At 40.3% G+C, this 16,671-nt stretch overlaps 1 protein-coding gene across 1 annotated transcript; it reads left to right on the top strand.

The window, feature by feature from the left end:
* Positions 1-177: 177 nt before the first annotated feature.
* Positions 178-11,170, top strand: b3gat3 (beta-1,3-glucuronyltransferase 3 (glucuronosyltransferase I)). Its single transcript, XM_080452203.1, has 8 exons — positions 178-309; positions 987-1,101; positions 3,904-4,084; positions 6,742-6,925; positions 7,331-7,492; positions 8,214-8,300; positions 8,555-8,758; positions 10,717-11,170. Exons 2-8 carry the CDS (start codon positions 1,008-1,010, stop codon positions 10,813-10,815), a joined length of 1,011 nt encoding a protein of 336 aa, XP_080308329.1. The 5' UTR covers positions 178-309; positions 987-1,007; the 3' UTR covers positions 10,816-11,170.
* The last annotated feature ends 5,501 nt before the right edge of the window (positions 11,171-16,671 follow it).

Here is a 16,671-nt window from a genome sequence, read left to right as displayed (position 1 = left end):
GTTCCAATTTGTTTCACATTTTTGTCAAGAATGTTTTTGAAAAACAAGCTCACAACGTGACGCATTGTGAGCTTGTAGATCTGCTATTTAAAGGTCTCATGTAGCAGAGTTGCTTCTTTTGGACTTGTTTTCATATACCTGGTTGCTTGTTTCTCTCTCAGAATCTGGCAACACTGCAAAAAGTCTTAAATAGCCACTACCAGCTGAATGAATGGGTTGTATTTTACACATATCTGATCAAAAATGACATAAATCTAATCAGGTCACATTTCAGTCTGAACCTTTGTGTCTTCCAGGATTTAGACCTCGGTAAGTGTCCAAAAAAACATATTAGACAAGTAAACATTTAGCCATAAACAGCTAATGTGAATGTTACCTTGACACCAGATGGCCACATTAGTCTCTTACATATAAACCAGTAGCCTTGGATCAAGACTATCATAGATGTATTTGACCGATTTTGATATTTTGTATATGTATCATAGATATAAAGGATATCTAAAACGATCAAATGCATCTATGATAGTCTTGATCCAAGGCTATAAAAACAGTCACATTAAACGACCTTTTTATTTGATCAAAAGGCACCCATCTGTATATATTAAGTGCCCAACATGCAGCTACCTTATATTCATGCTGTACTTTAGCCTAGCCTTGTAGCAAATAATTAGTCACAGATGATGAATGGCTTTGGTGCAAAATGATCCAAGTTCTGTTAGCTAAAATGCTAAAAAGAAAATAGAATCTCAAATGCTGGTTCACTATGATGAATTAGTTATTTCAGTATCTCAAACTGTTTCTGTATTCTAATTACATCAGTACAGTTAAAACAATGTATTTAAAACTAAAGGGATAAAATAACAAACTGTTGTATTCTAAATGACATCAATACAGTTGAAAACATTGATATAAAACTAAAGGGATAGAATAATGTTAACACACACTGGGGTGTGTGTGATATCTTCACATTGTCTTGTCCATTGTAGCCTGTTGTTGCAGACGGTGCCATGGCAACGAGGATGAAGCTGAAACTGAAGACGGTGTTTGTGTTGTATTTCATGGTGTCCCTCATGGGTCTCCTCTATGCTCTGATGCAGCTGGGTAAGTCAGTCACACTGGTCCTCCACACCTCAGCACCAGTGTTAATTTCATCGACTACCTTTTTCACTGACAAAAACTAAATAAAAACTAAGCTATGATGACTACAACTATGACTGAATGTACTGACAATGTTGTCAACAAATAAAAACTAGACTAAAATGTTTGGGACGGTCTAGTGGAGAAGAGATCCAGTAGATCTAAGACAAGTCATTTTATGCTTGGTTGTGTGCAGGTGTCACTTGAGTGATCGATTGAATACTTTATTAGCAGTTTGCAAAGACGAGCACAGGGAAGTACAGTTCAATACAATTTCTTTAAGAGGATTTGAAACCCAAGAAAGTACTATGGCTTGTCTCCATTGAGGTCCTTTGTACTCAATTCATCGAAACATTTAATGACAGACAAATATACACTACTCTGCAAAAACATCATATAAACGAGTAGAAATCTAAAATAAAAATATGTACAGTAAACAGTTCTCAGAAAAAAGCTCACAACGTCACGCTGCGACACGTTGTGAGCTTGTAGATCGGCTATTTTCGGCACACAGCTGAGCATAAATCAGGCATGTCAACGCCATCACGGCCCGCCAAAATATATTTTAGTCGACTAAATCAACTGTAGATTTAGTCGACTAAAATCTTATGATATTTAGTCAAGTAAAACTAGACTAAAACTAAAACTAGACTTAAACTAAAACTAGACTTAAACTAAAACTAGACTAAAACTAAAACTAGACTTAAACTAAAACTAGACTAAAACTAAAACTAGACTTAAACTAAAACTAGACTTAAACTAAAACTAGACTAAAACTAAAACATTTCAGATGACTAAAATATGACTAAAACTAAATGGAATTTTATTCAAAAGACTATAAAATTTGCTGTCAAAATCAACACTGCTCAGCAGCCCTCGGATTAAAAAATGTGTGTTGTCAGCTTGTAAATCTTCTATTTGCAGCACTATTTGTCTAAAGCGGTGATTCTCAAACTTTTTTGATTGCAGCGAAACCCCAGTTAGATATGCATTCGGACACAGACCCCCATTTGATACCATTTTCTACCCCTGGGACTCCAATCTACACTGTAAAATCCCTTTCGGGTTCATTTGGTTCCATTTGCACACTCTCTGAGTTACAGACCCATTACTCCTCAAGTATCCCTAGAGGTCCCCCCCCCCCGGACTCCAATTTGAGAACCAACCACTGGTCTAAAGTATAAAGGACTTAAAAGTGGGAGTTGGAGTAGTAAAGCTGCAGGAGGAAACCATGCAAGTCACCAACCTGCTCGTCAGGAGCAGTTAGGGGTTCAGTGTCTTACTCAAGGACACTTGTGACAGGAGGAGCCGGGGATCAAATTGGGAACCTTAAGGTCCCCAGGTGCCCGCTCTTACCTCCTGAGCCACCTACCGCCTGCCACCCATGACTTTGCCGTCATCATCACACTACTCTGGCTCTGCACATTGTAAATGATGAGACAGGAGGCGTTTACGTTGCATTGTGGGTGATATTTTGGTTTGAAGTAAACAGATCTGACCACTATATGAGTGACCTGTAGTGACGTTGACCTGCATCATTTATGGTAGGAACTACACTTTGTTAATGTGAGAAAAAAAATCCTGTGGAAATGATTTTCCATTAGAAGGACAACAAAGGATCTATCTTCTCTAGAACTGCATGCAATGGAAGTTTATTTGTTTTGTTTACCCATTTATTTAAAGAGAGGTGTGGTATTGAAAACACCATATTTAGTGGTGTTCCTTCATAAAACGTGCCTCAAAGTCTGAGAGTCTAGACTTGAGCAATCTTCATATTTGCCCACTGATGAGATTGCTTTAAGTAAAATGATGATATAAGATGTTATCAACCAGAAAACCCCTGCAAAAGATTCATATTGCCTCCACGTCTGACTTTCAACAAGCTGAAAAAAATGTATCTTGCAATACCGTTACGTGGCCACGATGTGGTGCCACTAAATGCTAATTTACAAAATAGATCATAGTAGTCATCAGCTGAGAACAATAAATCCTATCATTCAGCATATTTTTATCAATAGTTTATTTTATTACCATTAAAGTAACATTTCATGTTAGAAATGTAACCAGGAAACATGATTAATGACTTAGTAGCAATCTAAGAATAAGAAACTAAAAGTCTGATTTGGTGTCTAATGTGACATTGACAGCACTGCTACACAATTATGCAAGCCATATGCCAGCACACAGCCTTCTATGCATCTGAACATGTTACCTGCCATTTACCATATTGTTGCAGACAATTTACAGCATATCAATATAGTTGATAATTATAATTTTGTGACATCGCCCAAGCCACTCTACACTTAGAGCGGCACTATGTAACCTTTTGTTTATGAATACAATGTAATTTTGTCCAATCTGAATGGTAGAGTATGCTAATACATTATAACTTATACCATTGGGGTGGTTGTATTTTGTCTCCCTGCTCTTCTATAGAGACTTTTAGATCGTGTCAAAGGTCATGTCTCACATAGACACAGGATCTGACACAAATTTGGACCTGATTCAATGTATCCCCTGAGCAAGCAGGCCGCCTCTATTAGCTCAATGGTAAAAAATTCAGCACTTGCAGAAAAACTGGTTCAAATCCGGGTTAGAAGAAGAAAGTTACATAGTGCAGCTTTAACTGGTCAAGTGGAGTGGACTTGTGTAAATAAAGAAATAGAATAAGGAATAAGATAGGAATTGAATACAGAGAGAAACTCCCCTTTATTGTCTTATTGTTTTTATCTTCTGTTTTGTTCTGTTCCTGATACCATGATGCAGGTCAGCGCTGCGACTGCACAGAGCACGACATGCCTAAGGATCGTACCATCTCTCGGCTACGGGGGGAAGTTCACCGTCTCCAGGAACAAATGAAGAAGGCAGAGACTACCAAATCCCCCCAGAAGCAGCCAGTCAAACCTCCCCAGCCCACCATTTTTGTAATCACCCCAACATATGCAAGGTAGAGGCGACATACGACCAGACACTTAACTCTCCTCCAAAACACACAACTCACTGTCCCTCACTCACAAACACACATTATTACAATAATTCAGTCTCTCTCACTCTCGCCTTCTCTCTTTGGCATTCATTCGCACAAATACACACATGACGGATTTCCACTCTTGCACTGCTCTTTAATTTCACTGTCTGTGCTTTTTGGCTTTGTTTGGACTGCAGGCAAATCCAATTTGTTTCTCAAACACAATCTGTACGTCTGACTGTCCACTGGGGCTGTCAAAATTGGCAAAACAAGGATGTTTTACCGTAAGGGACGTTCCAAACAGAGTTTGGAACGTTGCCATCACTACCAAATGGATCTTCTGTTTCAGCTTGACCTGTGTGATTGAACGTGTTTTGTACATTAAGTACAGTTTTCGGCCGAGTCGAGGTTTGTGTGTCTGCGTCTGCGGTGAGCAGCCTATATGGATAGTAAGGGAGGATCGTAACTCGGGAAGCTGTAGTTTGCAGACTCTGAAGTAATCACAACAATCATGACAAAAATAGACACTAATAATACAACAACAAAAAAACACCTATATATTAAATGCATATAAACATATTTAACAACAAAAGAAGAGAAATAGTTTAGTCAGGTTCTTAGTTCTGTGTTAATAACATCTAAACGATATGAGCATACAGAAGCTCTAATCTCTAATCTTCATCTTTAATCTGCTTTGACCATACAGTTTATTTTGCTATTGTTCTGTTAGCAAACCTTCAAACACACCTACACATGGAATCACAGTACTGTGCCAAGACTTTCTCATCAACATAGAATACCTGTTCACCTTAATTGACCTAGTTTAGTTGGTAGAATTTGGTCTCCTCTTGTCCTCAAAGAACACTGTCCTCTACACAGTCAACCATCTTTATACCAACCATTGCATGCTAGAGTTGACTTTTGAAGAGGGAATAGGCAGCTCCTTACCTTATTTCATATAGTTTTTGCTTATCTTTTCATAGTTAGAGGCAGCAGGAAACCTGAGAAGGAAAGAAATGGTGTAGGTGGCTAGGTGGCCATTTTTGTATTTTGAAAATGTCAAATATATTGTCTTTGGTATGAGACAGCAAGTCTGTTTCAACCAGTAGGTTACTGGAAACCCTCTGTAGGCCACAGGAAGATTGGTTGAGATTAGTTTATCTTTATACGTAGAAGGAAGATAAACACAAGTTTATCCTACAGTGAATAATGTGATTTTGGTTGTTTTATACAAACTTACTGCAATGTACACCTTAGAATACATTTTAAAATCAGTCATTCTGAAACCTGAAGTTTTGTTATTAGAGTATGTGTACATATACAGTATACATATCCATGCTGATAATTCCTCCTCTTAATGTTTTCTCTTGTAAAACAGGACTGTTTTTATGTTTAAATGATCTTTATTGTAGCATGAAACTAAAATAATACAGAATCAAACTAGTGAAACTCCCAAGGTTCAAGGCTGTCTTTATTATTACATCTTGTATACACAGGTACATTTATCTTTGCTCAGCTCCTGCATAATGATAGTAATTTAAAAAAGAGTAATATAAGAAAAAAGAAAAATCCACATAAATACAATGTATATAGACAACATATATAATACTAACAGTACACTGTATACACAAGAGAAGAGACCGTTTTGTCCATTGTCCTAGTGCTCAAGATGCTTGAAGGTGCTGTGCGCTACTAGGGTCTTACCCCAGGGTTATCCACATTAATGTAAATATATTATGATGCAGAAGCTGTCAATTGTTTCCATTCAGCTTCCTTTTAAGCTACATTATTTTAAATCCTGCCATGCCCTTCAACATTGAGTCCATCATCATGAATCTGTTTTGACTGTCCCGTTTCTTTTGCCATTGTTCCATTGGCAAACAGTATATTAAAACAACGCTGAGTGACCGCTGATAAAGGCTGATTAGTTGAAACGTGTCCATTGCTTGTCCCAGTGACGCTAATACATTTTCGAAAGGACATTACAGAGTGCTGGCTTTTTATTCTTCATGTTACATTTCTTGGCACCTAAAGAGGTATTTAGGGAATGTTGCAGGCATTCAGGTTTCTCTAAACCTTAAAACACACCTACACATCGAATCATAGTAATGTTCCTAGACTTTCTCATCAACAGAATATCTGTTCACCTTAATTGACCTAGTTAACAATTTCATCTCCTCCTGTCCTCAAGTAACCTCTGTAAGGCCAAGCCTCTGTTTGATAACTAGGATCCACGATATTGAAATTCAGGCTGATATCTGATTATCCATTAATTGTATGTTCAAATTTGCTGGTGAAAGTTACATCACTGCCTTCCATTCTACAGTAGTCTTTTGGTGAGAAGTGAAACTTAAGAACAGTTTAGTGCGAGGCGGCGGAGCTACGCTCCTAGGCTGAGTACATTCTACAGAAAACGTTCACATACAGTAAAAGACAGAAGCTTTTACCAGTTGGAGTTCATTTTAGCTGATTGCCTGTGGTTAAATGCAGCAGTACAATATGACAAAGCACACACACACACACACACACACACACACACACACACACACACACACACACACACACACACACACACACACACACACACTCACACAAACACACACTGATGGACTTGCTCCGTGGGGGTCTGTGTCCAGGTTCGTGCAGAAGGCGGAGTTGACTCGTCTGTCCCAGACGTTCATGCACGTACCTCAGCTCCACTGGATCCTGGTGGAGGACTCCCCTCACAAGACCCCTCTGGTGACCGACTTCCTGACCAAGAGCGGCGTGACCTACACACACCTACACATCGCCACGCCCAAAGACCGCAAACTGCAAGAGGTGGGTGGAAATGGTAGAAGATGTTTGGGTCCGATGCTGATCCCGCGATTTTGGAGAGTCCTAGATCACCGGTTACTGATGTTCCACCGATATTACTGATGTTTCACCTCTATGTAACTGTTTTTAACTTTTCTGTTTTGGTCTTATTTGTTGTTTCTGTGTTTTATATCTGTATGTGTCTTAATTGTTGATTTTTGTGTGTGTGTAATCTTGATAGCATTGCAAATGAGGGTAAACCTCAATGCTCTTTTGGAGAATAAATCAATAGTTTTGTCCCAAAAATAAAATAAAAAAGCGAAATCTTGGAATCAATCACAAAAACTTTAAATGATAACGGTTGAGAACCACTGCATTAAACGGAGTGGCATGTTGACTCTGAATGCTGTGTGTCTGTGCCCTCCTCAGGGAGACCCCAGCTGGCTTAAGCCTCGCGGAGCGGAGCAGAGGAACGAGGGCCTACGGTGGCTCAGAGACGACAGGAGGGCCCAGCAAGGAGCAGGGGACCAGCAGGCTGTGGTTTACTTTGCAGATGACGACAACACATACAGTCTGCAGCTCTTTGAAGAGGTGTGTGCACGTGTGTAGAAGACAGTATGCAGCTCTCACTGTGCACGTGTGCAGAGCCCTACTTTGTAGAGTCCTGGACCACCGATATGTATATATATATTTTTAAACTTTAATTAGATAAATATTCAATGTCGGGACACATTGGCTGCACAACTGCAAATCCCGATGTCTTCCAGGGCTCAGCAGGTGGAACTGTGTGTGTGTGTGTGTGTGTGTGTGTGTGTGTGTGTGTGTGTGTGTGTGTGTGTGTGTGTGTGTGTGTGTGTGTGTGTGTGTGTGTGTGTGTGTGTGTGTGTGTGTGTGTGTGTGTGTGTGTGTGTGTGTGTGTGTGTGTGTGTGTGTGTGTTAACCACTTGTATTATATTCTGGGCATCTCATAATCGGGGAACATTTGCCAGAAAATATGCGTCGCGTTTTGAGGCTGTAAATTGTCTATTTCGTCTATTAAGAGATTTGTTGTAGAGGGAAAAAAGAATGGGGCCCAGTATAGACCCCTGTGGGACCCTGGTCAACTAAGTATGTAGGGATGAAGTGGTTATTAAGAAATAGTTTAATGTGCTATGAATAAGCAAGTACTTACTTACTTCTTACTTACTTACTTACTTACTACCTACTTAGTAAGCAGGAACATCGTTGATTGATCAATAATCCTAATCCCTCTTTCCACTCTGATTTTCCTGTCATTCTCCTCTCCTCCCCCCCTCCTCCCTCCTCCCCCCAGATGCGGGGTACCCAGCGTGTGTCAGTATGGCCGGTGGGCCTGGTTGGAGGGATGAGGTACGAGAGGCCTGTGGTTGAAGGAGGAAAGGTTGGTACCTTCACTGTCCTCGTTTGTCCTATTTATTTACAGAACCGTGCTTCTGTTCTGTCCACACTGGTGTTTCAATGACACATCCCTGTACAGTTGTATTATTAGATGAAACCACACAGCTGGTATAAGAGCACGACTGATGCCAGATTTCTGGGTCTGATCCTGATTTTCTTTTCAACTCGGAACCTTCGAAATAATATAATAATATTTAGCATGATATTTATTTTTGGCCGTCCTCCGTTCTTCCCCAGGTTGTTCGCTTCCACACTGGCTGGCGTCCCAGCCGCCCGTTCCCCATGGACATGGCCGGCTTCGCCGTCTCCCTCAAACTGGTCCTGGCCAATCAGGACGCCTGCTTCGACGGAGACGCTCCAATGGGCTTCCTGGAAAGTAGCTTCCTTCAGGGTCTTGTTACCATGGACGAACTGGAGCCCAAGGCAGACAACTGCACCAAGGTTAGGAGAGAGAGAGAGAGAGAAAAGAAGGCATGAGTCAAAGCAGGGTATCTGCACACTTCTAAAGTACAAATGTAATGCCTTTTAAGATCTTTTTAATACCTCTAAAATGAAAAGAAATAATACCATTACTGCAGCAAAAGAATGTACAGTTGGAGGGCTGGAGATATGGGCTACATTTGTTATTTCTGTTTGCAACACGTTCATTCATTCTACCCCAGATCAAATTTAATACCCACAATTATACAATTCCAGACATTTTCAGACATTTTAGGCTTCGAATTGCTGAAACTAATGCAGCACCACACGTGATCGCATCTCGTGATCACGTGCAGAAGCAGATGTAAACAACGAGTTGGTTAAACTTTATGTGGTAAAAGTCAAACAGGGGGGATATCTCTGATAAAACACGTCATGTTCACAATCTTCTTCTTGCCACATATCACCAAGCCTCAGCTGTCCAACACACCCATAACAGGTCGATCGGTCACCATGTCAAAGGTCTTCTCATTCACTTCACGTCTTGTAGACTTGTCTTGCTCAGTCGTGTGCCACTCCCGCTGTCCCACTCGGACGACGTGAGCTGGCAGGGCAGGGTGTTATTTTGTCACTGCACTACTGTAGCTACTCCTACAGGTTGGTTTGGGTGCCTGTTCAGCCGGGAGTGGAACTGGGGTGCATAGTGTGTTCCTCCGTACGCGTTACGTGACTTACGTCCTCCCGGTGAAACTCCACACTACAGGCGAAAAGAAGGAGCTGGCATCTCCATAGCAAAATTCCAATACTAAAATTTCTGCCTCCTCCGTCCTCCAGCATAACAGTGTGTTACGGTGAAATTGGTGACCTGCTGAAATATGTTTGATTGATTGATTGATTGAATATTTTATTAGGCAAAAAAAATTTAACGGCACAATTACATTTATAATACTTTGCCTAAAAGGTCCATCCAAAAAGGTCCTTGTGGTCTTGTTTCCATTTGGGTCCCTTAGTATTCAATTCATAGACATATATAGTAGCAACCAAACAGTTCAAATATCAACACAAAAATACAGAAATAAATAACACTAACAATGTGACTAGTGGGAGAGTGATTATGTGATGTCCACAATATGGTCACATATTTCATCAGGTCATCAATTTCGCCGTAACACCATATTTTCGCTATAATGGAGGACGGATAACAGAATTTGAGTATTTGCATTTGCTTGCTTGTTGGAGGAGATGTGGTTGTCTACACCCTTCCCAGACACTAGGGGTCAGCAGTGACAGGGACTTAACACATGGTGGGAATTGGCAACAAATAAATTGGGGAGAACATGCAGAATATAATGTTCAGAAGTAAGGACTAGAGGCCATTGGTTTGAATTGCGTGTATGACACTGTCTAGACTCTAGTATAATGTTATCATTAGGAAAAATCTAATTGTCTCCTACTCCAGCACTCCAGCATTGAAGCAAATAATATTTATTAGAACTACTGCTATCATTTGAACTTACATATCGTTCCTGTCGGGCAGAAACCATTTTTGAGCTTTTCCATTTTTTTTTCATAAATCAGTGCTATTGAACACCCTTTATGTCTATGTGTTGGTTAAAAAAACATTGAACCAATGAAAAGTATTAAAAAGCGTTTCTGACAAAACCAGCTAACTCCATTGGATCCTCAAATTTTGTGCTAAACCAGCTAACTCCACCAAAGAGGGGTAATGTTAGCTGGTTTTGCTGACTCCAGGCTCCACACCCTTTTGACCTCCAACCTCATTTTGAGCTTGGAGAACATTCAGCTGTTCTTATCAATGATGAACAAAACCTCCTAACCCCACTTTTTGTTTTGTTTTTTCATTTCCTGAAAGATGAACATTTTGGAGTTAGCTGGTTTCTGCCCGACAGTAGAAATATACAATTAATGCTTATTCTTAGCCATAATAAATAATTTTGCTTGTGTGTGTGTGTGTGTAGGTGTTGGTGTGGCACACACGGACAGAGAAGCCCAAGATGAAGAGAGAAGAAGCTCTGCAGGCTCAGGGTCTGGGCTCAGACACTGCTGTGGAGGTCTGAAGAACACACACACACACACACACACACACACACACACACACACACACACACACACACACACACACACACACACACACACACACACACACACACACACACACACACACACACACACACACACACACAGGCAGAGAAAACTACAGCTGTAACTGTATATATTGAATACAGTTCTTGCCATTATATTTCCATTATATATTACAGACATATTGCACACACATAAATATACATAATTATCACATACCAAGCCTTTATTTGCCCTAGGTGAGTTAGGTGATTATTATTATTACAATTATTATGAAATATGACATAAATATAATAACCTTAACCTTATTGCAATTAACATTTTATTAATTATGATTATGATAAAAAACATTGATACGTTATAAACTATAATCAAGATAAGATCAAAAGTTATTATTTAAAATGAATCTTTAAAGAGAGCGAGATAGAGATCTCTGAGTGTAAACTCAAGATCATATTTTTGGGGAAATTTTAAATTGCAATTTCTTAAAGATGGGACGGTTAAGTCTTGAACCGCCAAAGTTGGGAGTTGATCAAGACCCCGTAATCACTCCCATAAACTTGTAACTAAATACAAACGGCAGCTGGCTGCTTTAGTTGAGAATCCATGGTCAAGCCTCTAGACCAGTGGGTTTCAAACTTTTTCAGGTCAAAGAGAAAATGTGTGTCTTACCAGGGCCCAAACTTAATGTAGATCATGAAAATGTAAAAAAAAAAAAACTGGATATTTACTCACAACCCATAAAAAACGGGTCGTGACCCTATGTTTGGGAAACACTGTACTAGACCATGGATACACAAAATGCAGCTCACACTTTTATTTTGTCCTTCACTGGTTGGATCCCAGACATAAAGGCAGTGCTAGCTGACTAGAAACCATGGAGCTGTCGTTTAGCAACTCCTCTAGACCCGCCATTCTCAACCTTTCTCAACCTTTCTCAACCTTTCTCATTTCAGATTTGATGCGATATAGGTCACAGGCCCACATTGATTCAAATTTAATCTCTGGGACCACAATCTACACAGTAAAATCCACAGGGTTAACTTAACTCTCACCATAAGGGTCCATTTGGACCCCGGGTGGTCCCCGGACCCCAAGTTGAGAACCAGTGCTCTACACTTGTCATCAGGGAGTTAGGAAAATCTTCTTCTTTGTCCCCTGCAGAGCTGGATTCGCTCTGGATTACTACAGAGCACAGACAGTGTATGTTATTAAAAATAAAGTACCACAAACACTCAGCAGGTTGACTGTACACAATAGACATTATAATGAAAATACTGTTGTATTTATTGCTGACACGGCTGTATGTTCATCAACAAAGCTCGGGAAAAGACCCGGGCAGCTGCATTCTTTATGCAGGAAGAAACCCTCTATCTGATAGGGCCCTAGGGTGATATGACAGGTAGCCTGCTGCAACCCTCCTGATTTCGTGTATAAAGGGGCGGGTGTAAAGAGACGGCGAGAAACTGCGGCTGATCCCATTGGTTCACCGATCTGTCCGTCAACCCCCGCCCCGTTAACACAACATTACGAGCGACGCCCACTGCACTCTGGTTGGTTGGGAAGTGAAACACTTCCTCATACCCAGTACGGGCTATCGTTGGGCCAGGCTTTTATTTTTTAGCAAAACTAAGCAATAAAAGCCTGGAGATCGAGGCTATATGACAGGTAGCTGACCATTCAGTCACCTCAGTGAATCGCCGAATCGCAATTATTTTGCATAAACGTCAAATCGTTTCCATTTTGAAATGTTCAGACATTTTCAACAATTGTGGAAATAGCAGATCTTGTAGATCGGCCACACACACACACGCACACACACGCACACACACACGCACACACACACACACACACACACACACACACACACACACACACACACACACACACACACACACACACACACACACACACACACACACACACACACACACCTTTCTCTTGTAAGATGTTGTACAGGGAATTCTTTTGTAAATACTGTAAAATATGAAAACTCTGTCCAAGGTGACATATTTAAAATGACACGCTTATCTTTGTCTACGTTGTTTTGTGACTGGTAGGGAGTGCTTGTACGGGCATGGTACCTACAGCATACTGTAATGAATGTGTGAGTTGTGAATTGAGTGAGTGTACAGTATTAATGTGGGTTAGTATATATTTATCAGGGTTTTCCTTGGCTTTATTGAGGTTAAAGCTGTATTATGTACTGTAACTTTCTTTTTGAATAAAATGTTATGTTGTCCATTCTGTATGATAGGGTACAATATAACTTACAATATAACTTATTGGTGTGGTTGTGTTTGGTCTCCCTAATATTCTATAGAATTTTGACGTGAAGGTCAAAATTCAATTTCTCCCCTGAGCAAGCAGGCAGGCTCTATTAGCTCAGTTGTAAGAAGGTCAGCACTTGCGCAGGAGACCCGGGTTCAAATCCGGGGTAGAGCAGGAAATTTGCGTAACGCAGCTTTAAGTCACCAGTGTTGTTAGCTGTGGTTCAATAATAACTTAAAGGATAAGTCAGCTTTTCTGTTTTCCTTGTTGCTAACGTCATGCCGATCGTTTGACCACATGAACCCTGGCGTCCTCCCTGTTCTGGGCATGTCATAACAGTCCCAACAGTGTGAAGGTGGTAAACTGGTGCACTCGGCCGACAGCTACTAAGTTCTATGCAGGTGCTAACTATATCTCCCACCTATGCTGAGTTTCCCAAGTATTGTAAGCCGCCATGGATGTGGCGTTACTTAGGTGGGTGTGTCAGCATTCCACTGACAACGTGCAAGTTTGACTAATGCATTAGTGGCCAATGCAAATGTTACACCCCTCATCACCTTTATATGGAAAAACCCACGTCAGCAGGATAGGATGCACAAACTGAGGAAAAGAAAATGGCAAGATGAAAAGCAATAACAGCCACCAATGTTCTTGAGGCGGGTTGTCCCTTTTAATAAGGACCGCCTTTTTAGCCCGTTAGTGCCAGCTGTGTGTGTAGCTACCGTTGCTTTGTGTCAAACTTCTGAATGATTCAATGCACTGCCGATAAACTTAATGTTTACCGCCTTCAAACGAGGGGCATTCCTAATGCTTTTATGTAGGAGAATCATAGGCATTTTGCTCAGACATACATGTACTATGTGGACAGTAATGATCAGGCTTGGCTAGTATATAAGGGGGGTCCCCTTATATATCATTTTTTATTGAAACTTTAGATATACTTACAAAATGTTCTCATCACAAAGCCATTGAACCACAGAGCTAGCTCTGTACTTAGTTCCCTGCATGCCTTATCAACACATAAGTAGGATAAATGAAATGCGAGTTAGGATAACACCTGCATTAAAATGCTTTCTCAACAATGGTGACTGGTACTCTGTTTCTCCCCTTGCTGAATGACGCTGTGGATACATTAGCCTAACTGGAAGCAAACTGAAAGCTACAGGAATGCATTCAGAAACCCTACACTGCAAAATCCTGAGGGGAAACATTTATTGGATGTGATTTTAATGCCTTATGCCAGTCGTTCTCAAACTTTTACATTTCAAGGACCCTCACAACTACTCTTGAGAGTGTACAAATGGAACCAAATTGACATTTCTTTTTCCCCCAAATTGACATTTGGTTCCATTTGTAATTTTGTACACTCAGAGTTACAGACATATAAGGGTCCCTGGAACCTGTTTTGAGAACCACTGCCTTATGCAATAACATTTTTCACCACGGTTGTCCGAAAAACTACAGTTGGTGGACATTTCACACCATCCTCTGAAAAGCCTTCCAACAATTAACTGAAATAATTGAGGCGTACTTAATTTAAGTTGCTGGAGCGGGGGGGGGGCGATCTTGGATCAAAGCGTAAATCAAGCGCTCCTCTGGGCTTCTCTGTATACGTGTGCTGTTGTATGATACTGTAAAAAAAACAGCTAGTGTCTGTTTGAGTGTTTTTAATGCCTGTAAGTCATTTCAAACCCAGTGTATGATATATTATTTATTGTTACAGGTAGATATTGTTCGTTGTTTACATTGTACAATGTGATTCTAGTCTTAACTGTCTGTCCCAGCCTTGGGGAAATAAACCAAATAATGCAAAAGATTTTTAGTACTGTCTGAATGTTGTTTTTTTTACGGTGAGCTTTGTTTTTATGGTGTCACGTTATGGGGGCCTTACTGTTTAGAACTGGGATTGAAAAATAGACCAATCACAGCTCAGCTCACAGCACTGCCACGCGCATACAGTGAACTACAAGGCCAAGGTCAGTAGACCGTATCCACATTAACACATGAAGCACATGTTGGCACGTTAGCCCATCATTGTTAAAAACTTGTTCATCATTATGCATATCACTGTATGTAAAAAGGATGAGGGAAGCAATTCTATCACTGCAGTAAGACTGAAGAAATGTACGGGGATACAAGCCAGATAACTGATCCTTAATTTTTCGCTTGTTCTGTTTGAGCACATGAAGGTTCATGAAGGTTGGAACATGATGACTGGGGGAAAAGTCAAAGAAAAAGGTATATTGAACCTGCAATCCATAACCTTTTCTAGTAAATAAAATGATATTTTGATCAGTCTTTATATTACAGTATGATAATACAATTTAACTAACACAATTATGGTGGTTGTAGTTGGTCTACCTCCTGTTCTATTGAGACATTTATGTCCTGTGGTCGGGTAGGACCACTACTGTTTGACACGTGGTATTGCATGAAGCTCAAAGCCCAATTTATCCTCTAACCAAATGGGCTTATAGCTCAACAGTAGCTACACAGGGCACCCGGGTTTGAATCCTGGTTAAAGGGCCTTTCACTCATGTTATAGGTGTGCTGTGGACTCAGCCATCCATTTGAAATAGATTATTTTGTAACTATGACGTTTTTGAACAGCCAACTAAAAAATCTATCTTCTCATGTAAATATCTAATTTCTCTTTGACAGTGCTAAACGTGGTTAAAAATGAATGTGTGTATTCCATTCACACCCCGATGGCAGAGGCAGCCATGCAAGGCGCCAACCTTGCGCGTGGGGATCGAACCGGCAACATTTCGATTTCCAGACAACCGCTCTACCTCCCGAGTCATCGCCGCCCCATATGGCACTGCTATTAAGTGAGTCACTGCAAGTTAGCTGTGGGCAATATGACTTCAAAGTGTTGTCACGATTCTTACAGATCATGTGTCAGTAATAGATCTGTCTCTACACTGTATCTTTAAACTTCCTTTACCACATAAACCCTATCGTCCCTTTGGGCATGTCATAATGGGCAAAACATTAAGTGAAAATGGCAGATCTTCAATCTCACAATTTTTGCTTGATTTTGAGCTTGTAGGTAGTCTATTTTTCACAACAAAGGATATGGTTTAAGTTGACACACTATTCAACAATATGCCACACTATTTTATGTCTTTCTTTACCAAAAAAAAAGAGATAAAAAGCATGTATTTTGCACACCTACAAAGGCGACAGGGCCCAAACGTAATGAAAGAAAAAACTTGTGCATGATGTCATTAAATGCAAGAAAGAATATATATATTTTTTTCATTGATTATGTCTTTATTTACTGAAATCAGACTGTGAATAACATAGCAACCAAGAGATAGAGAGGAGATGATTTTGGTAAAAAGGTTCCCCTTACAAATGTGAAAAGATATATAGGAATTAAGAATATTGCCTGATGTCAATGTCTTTATTGTCATTTTGGCCTATGACTCCAAGGCCTGATACAGGTGATAAATTAACGACGGCACAGGGTTTACTTCCTGTAAGTCAGTCAGATCTCAGCTGTGTGTCTGTGTGAGTGAGTGTCAGGTAATCAAATAGCTCCAGGCAACATGTGAACT

This window comes from Gymnoscopelus braueri (genome assembly GCF_963280865.1).
Source record: "Gymnoscopelus braueri genome assembly, chromosome: 15".
In the NCBI taxonomy this organism is placed as follows: Eukaryota; Metazoa; Chordata; class Actinopteri; order Myctophiformes; family Myctophidae; genus Gymnoscopelus; species Gymnoscopelus braueri.
Note: the sequence above shows the minus strand (reverse complement) of the source record. Positions and strands in the feature narration are given on the sequence as shown.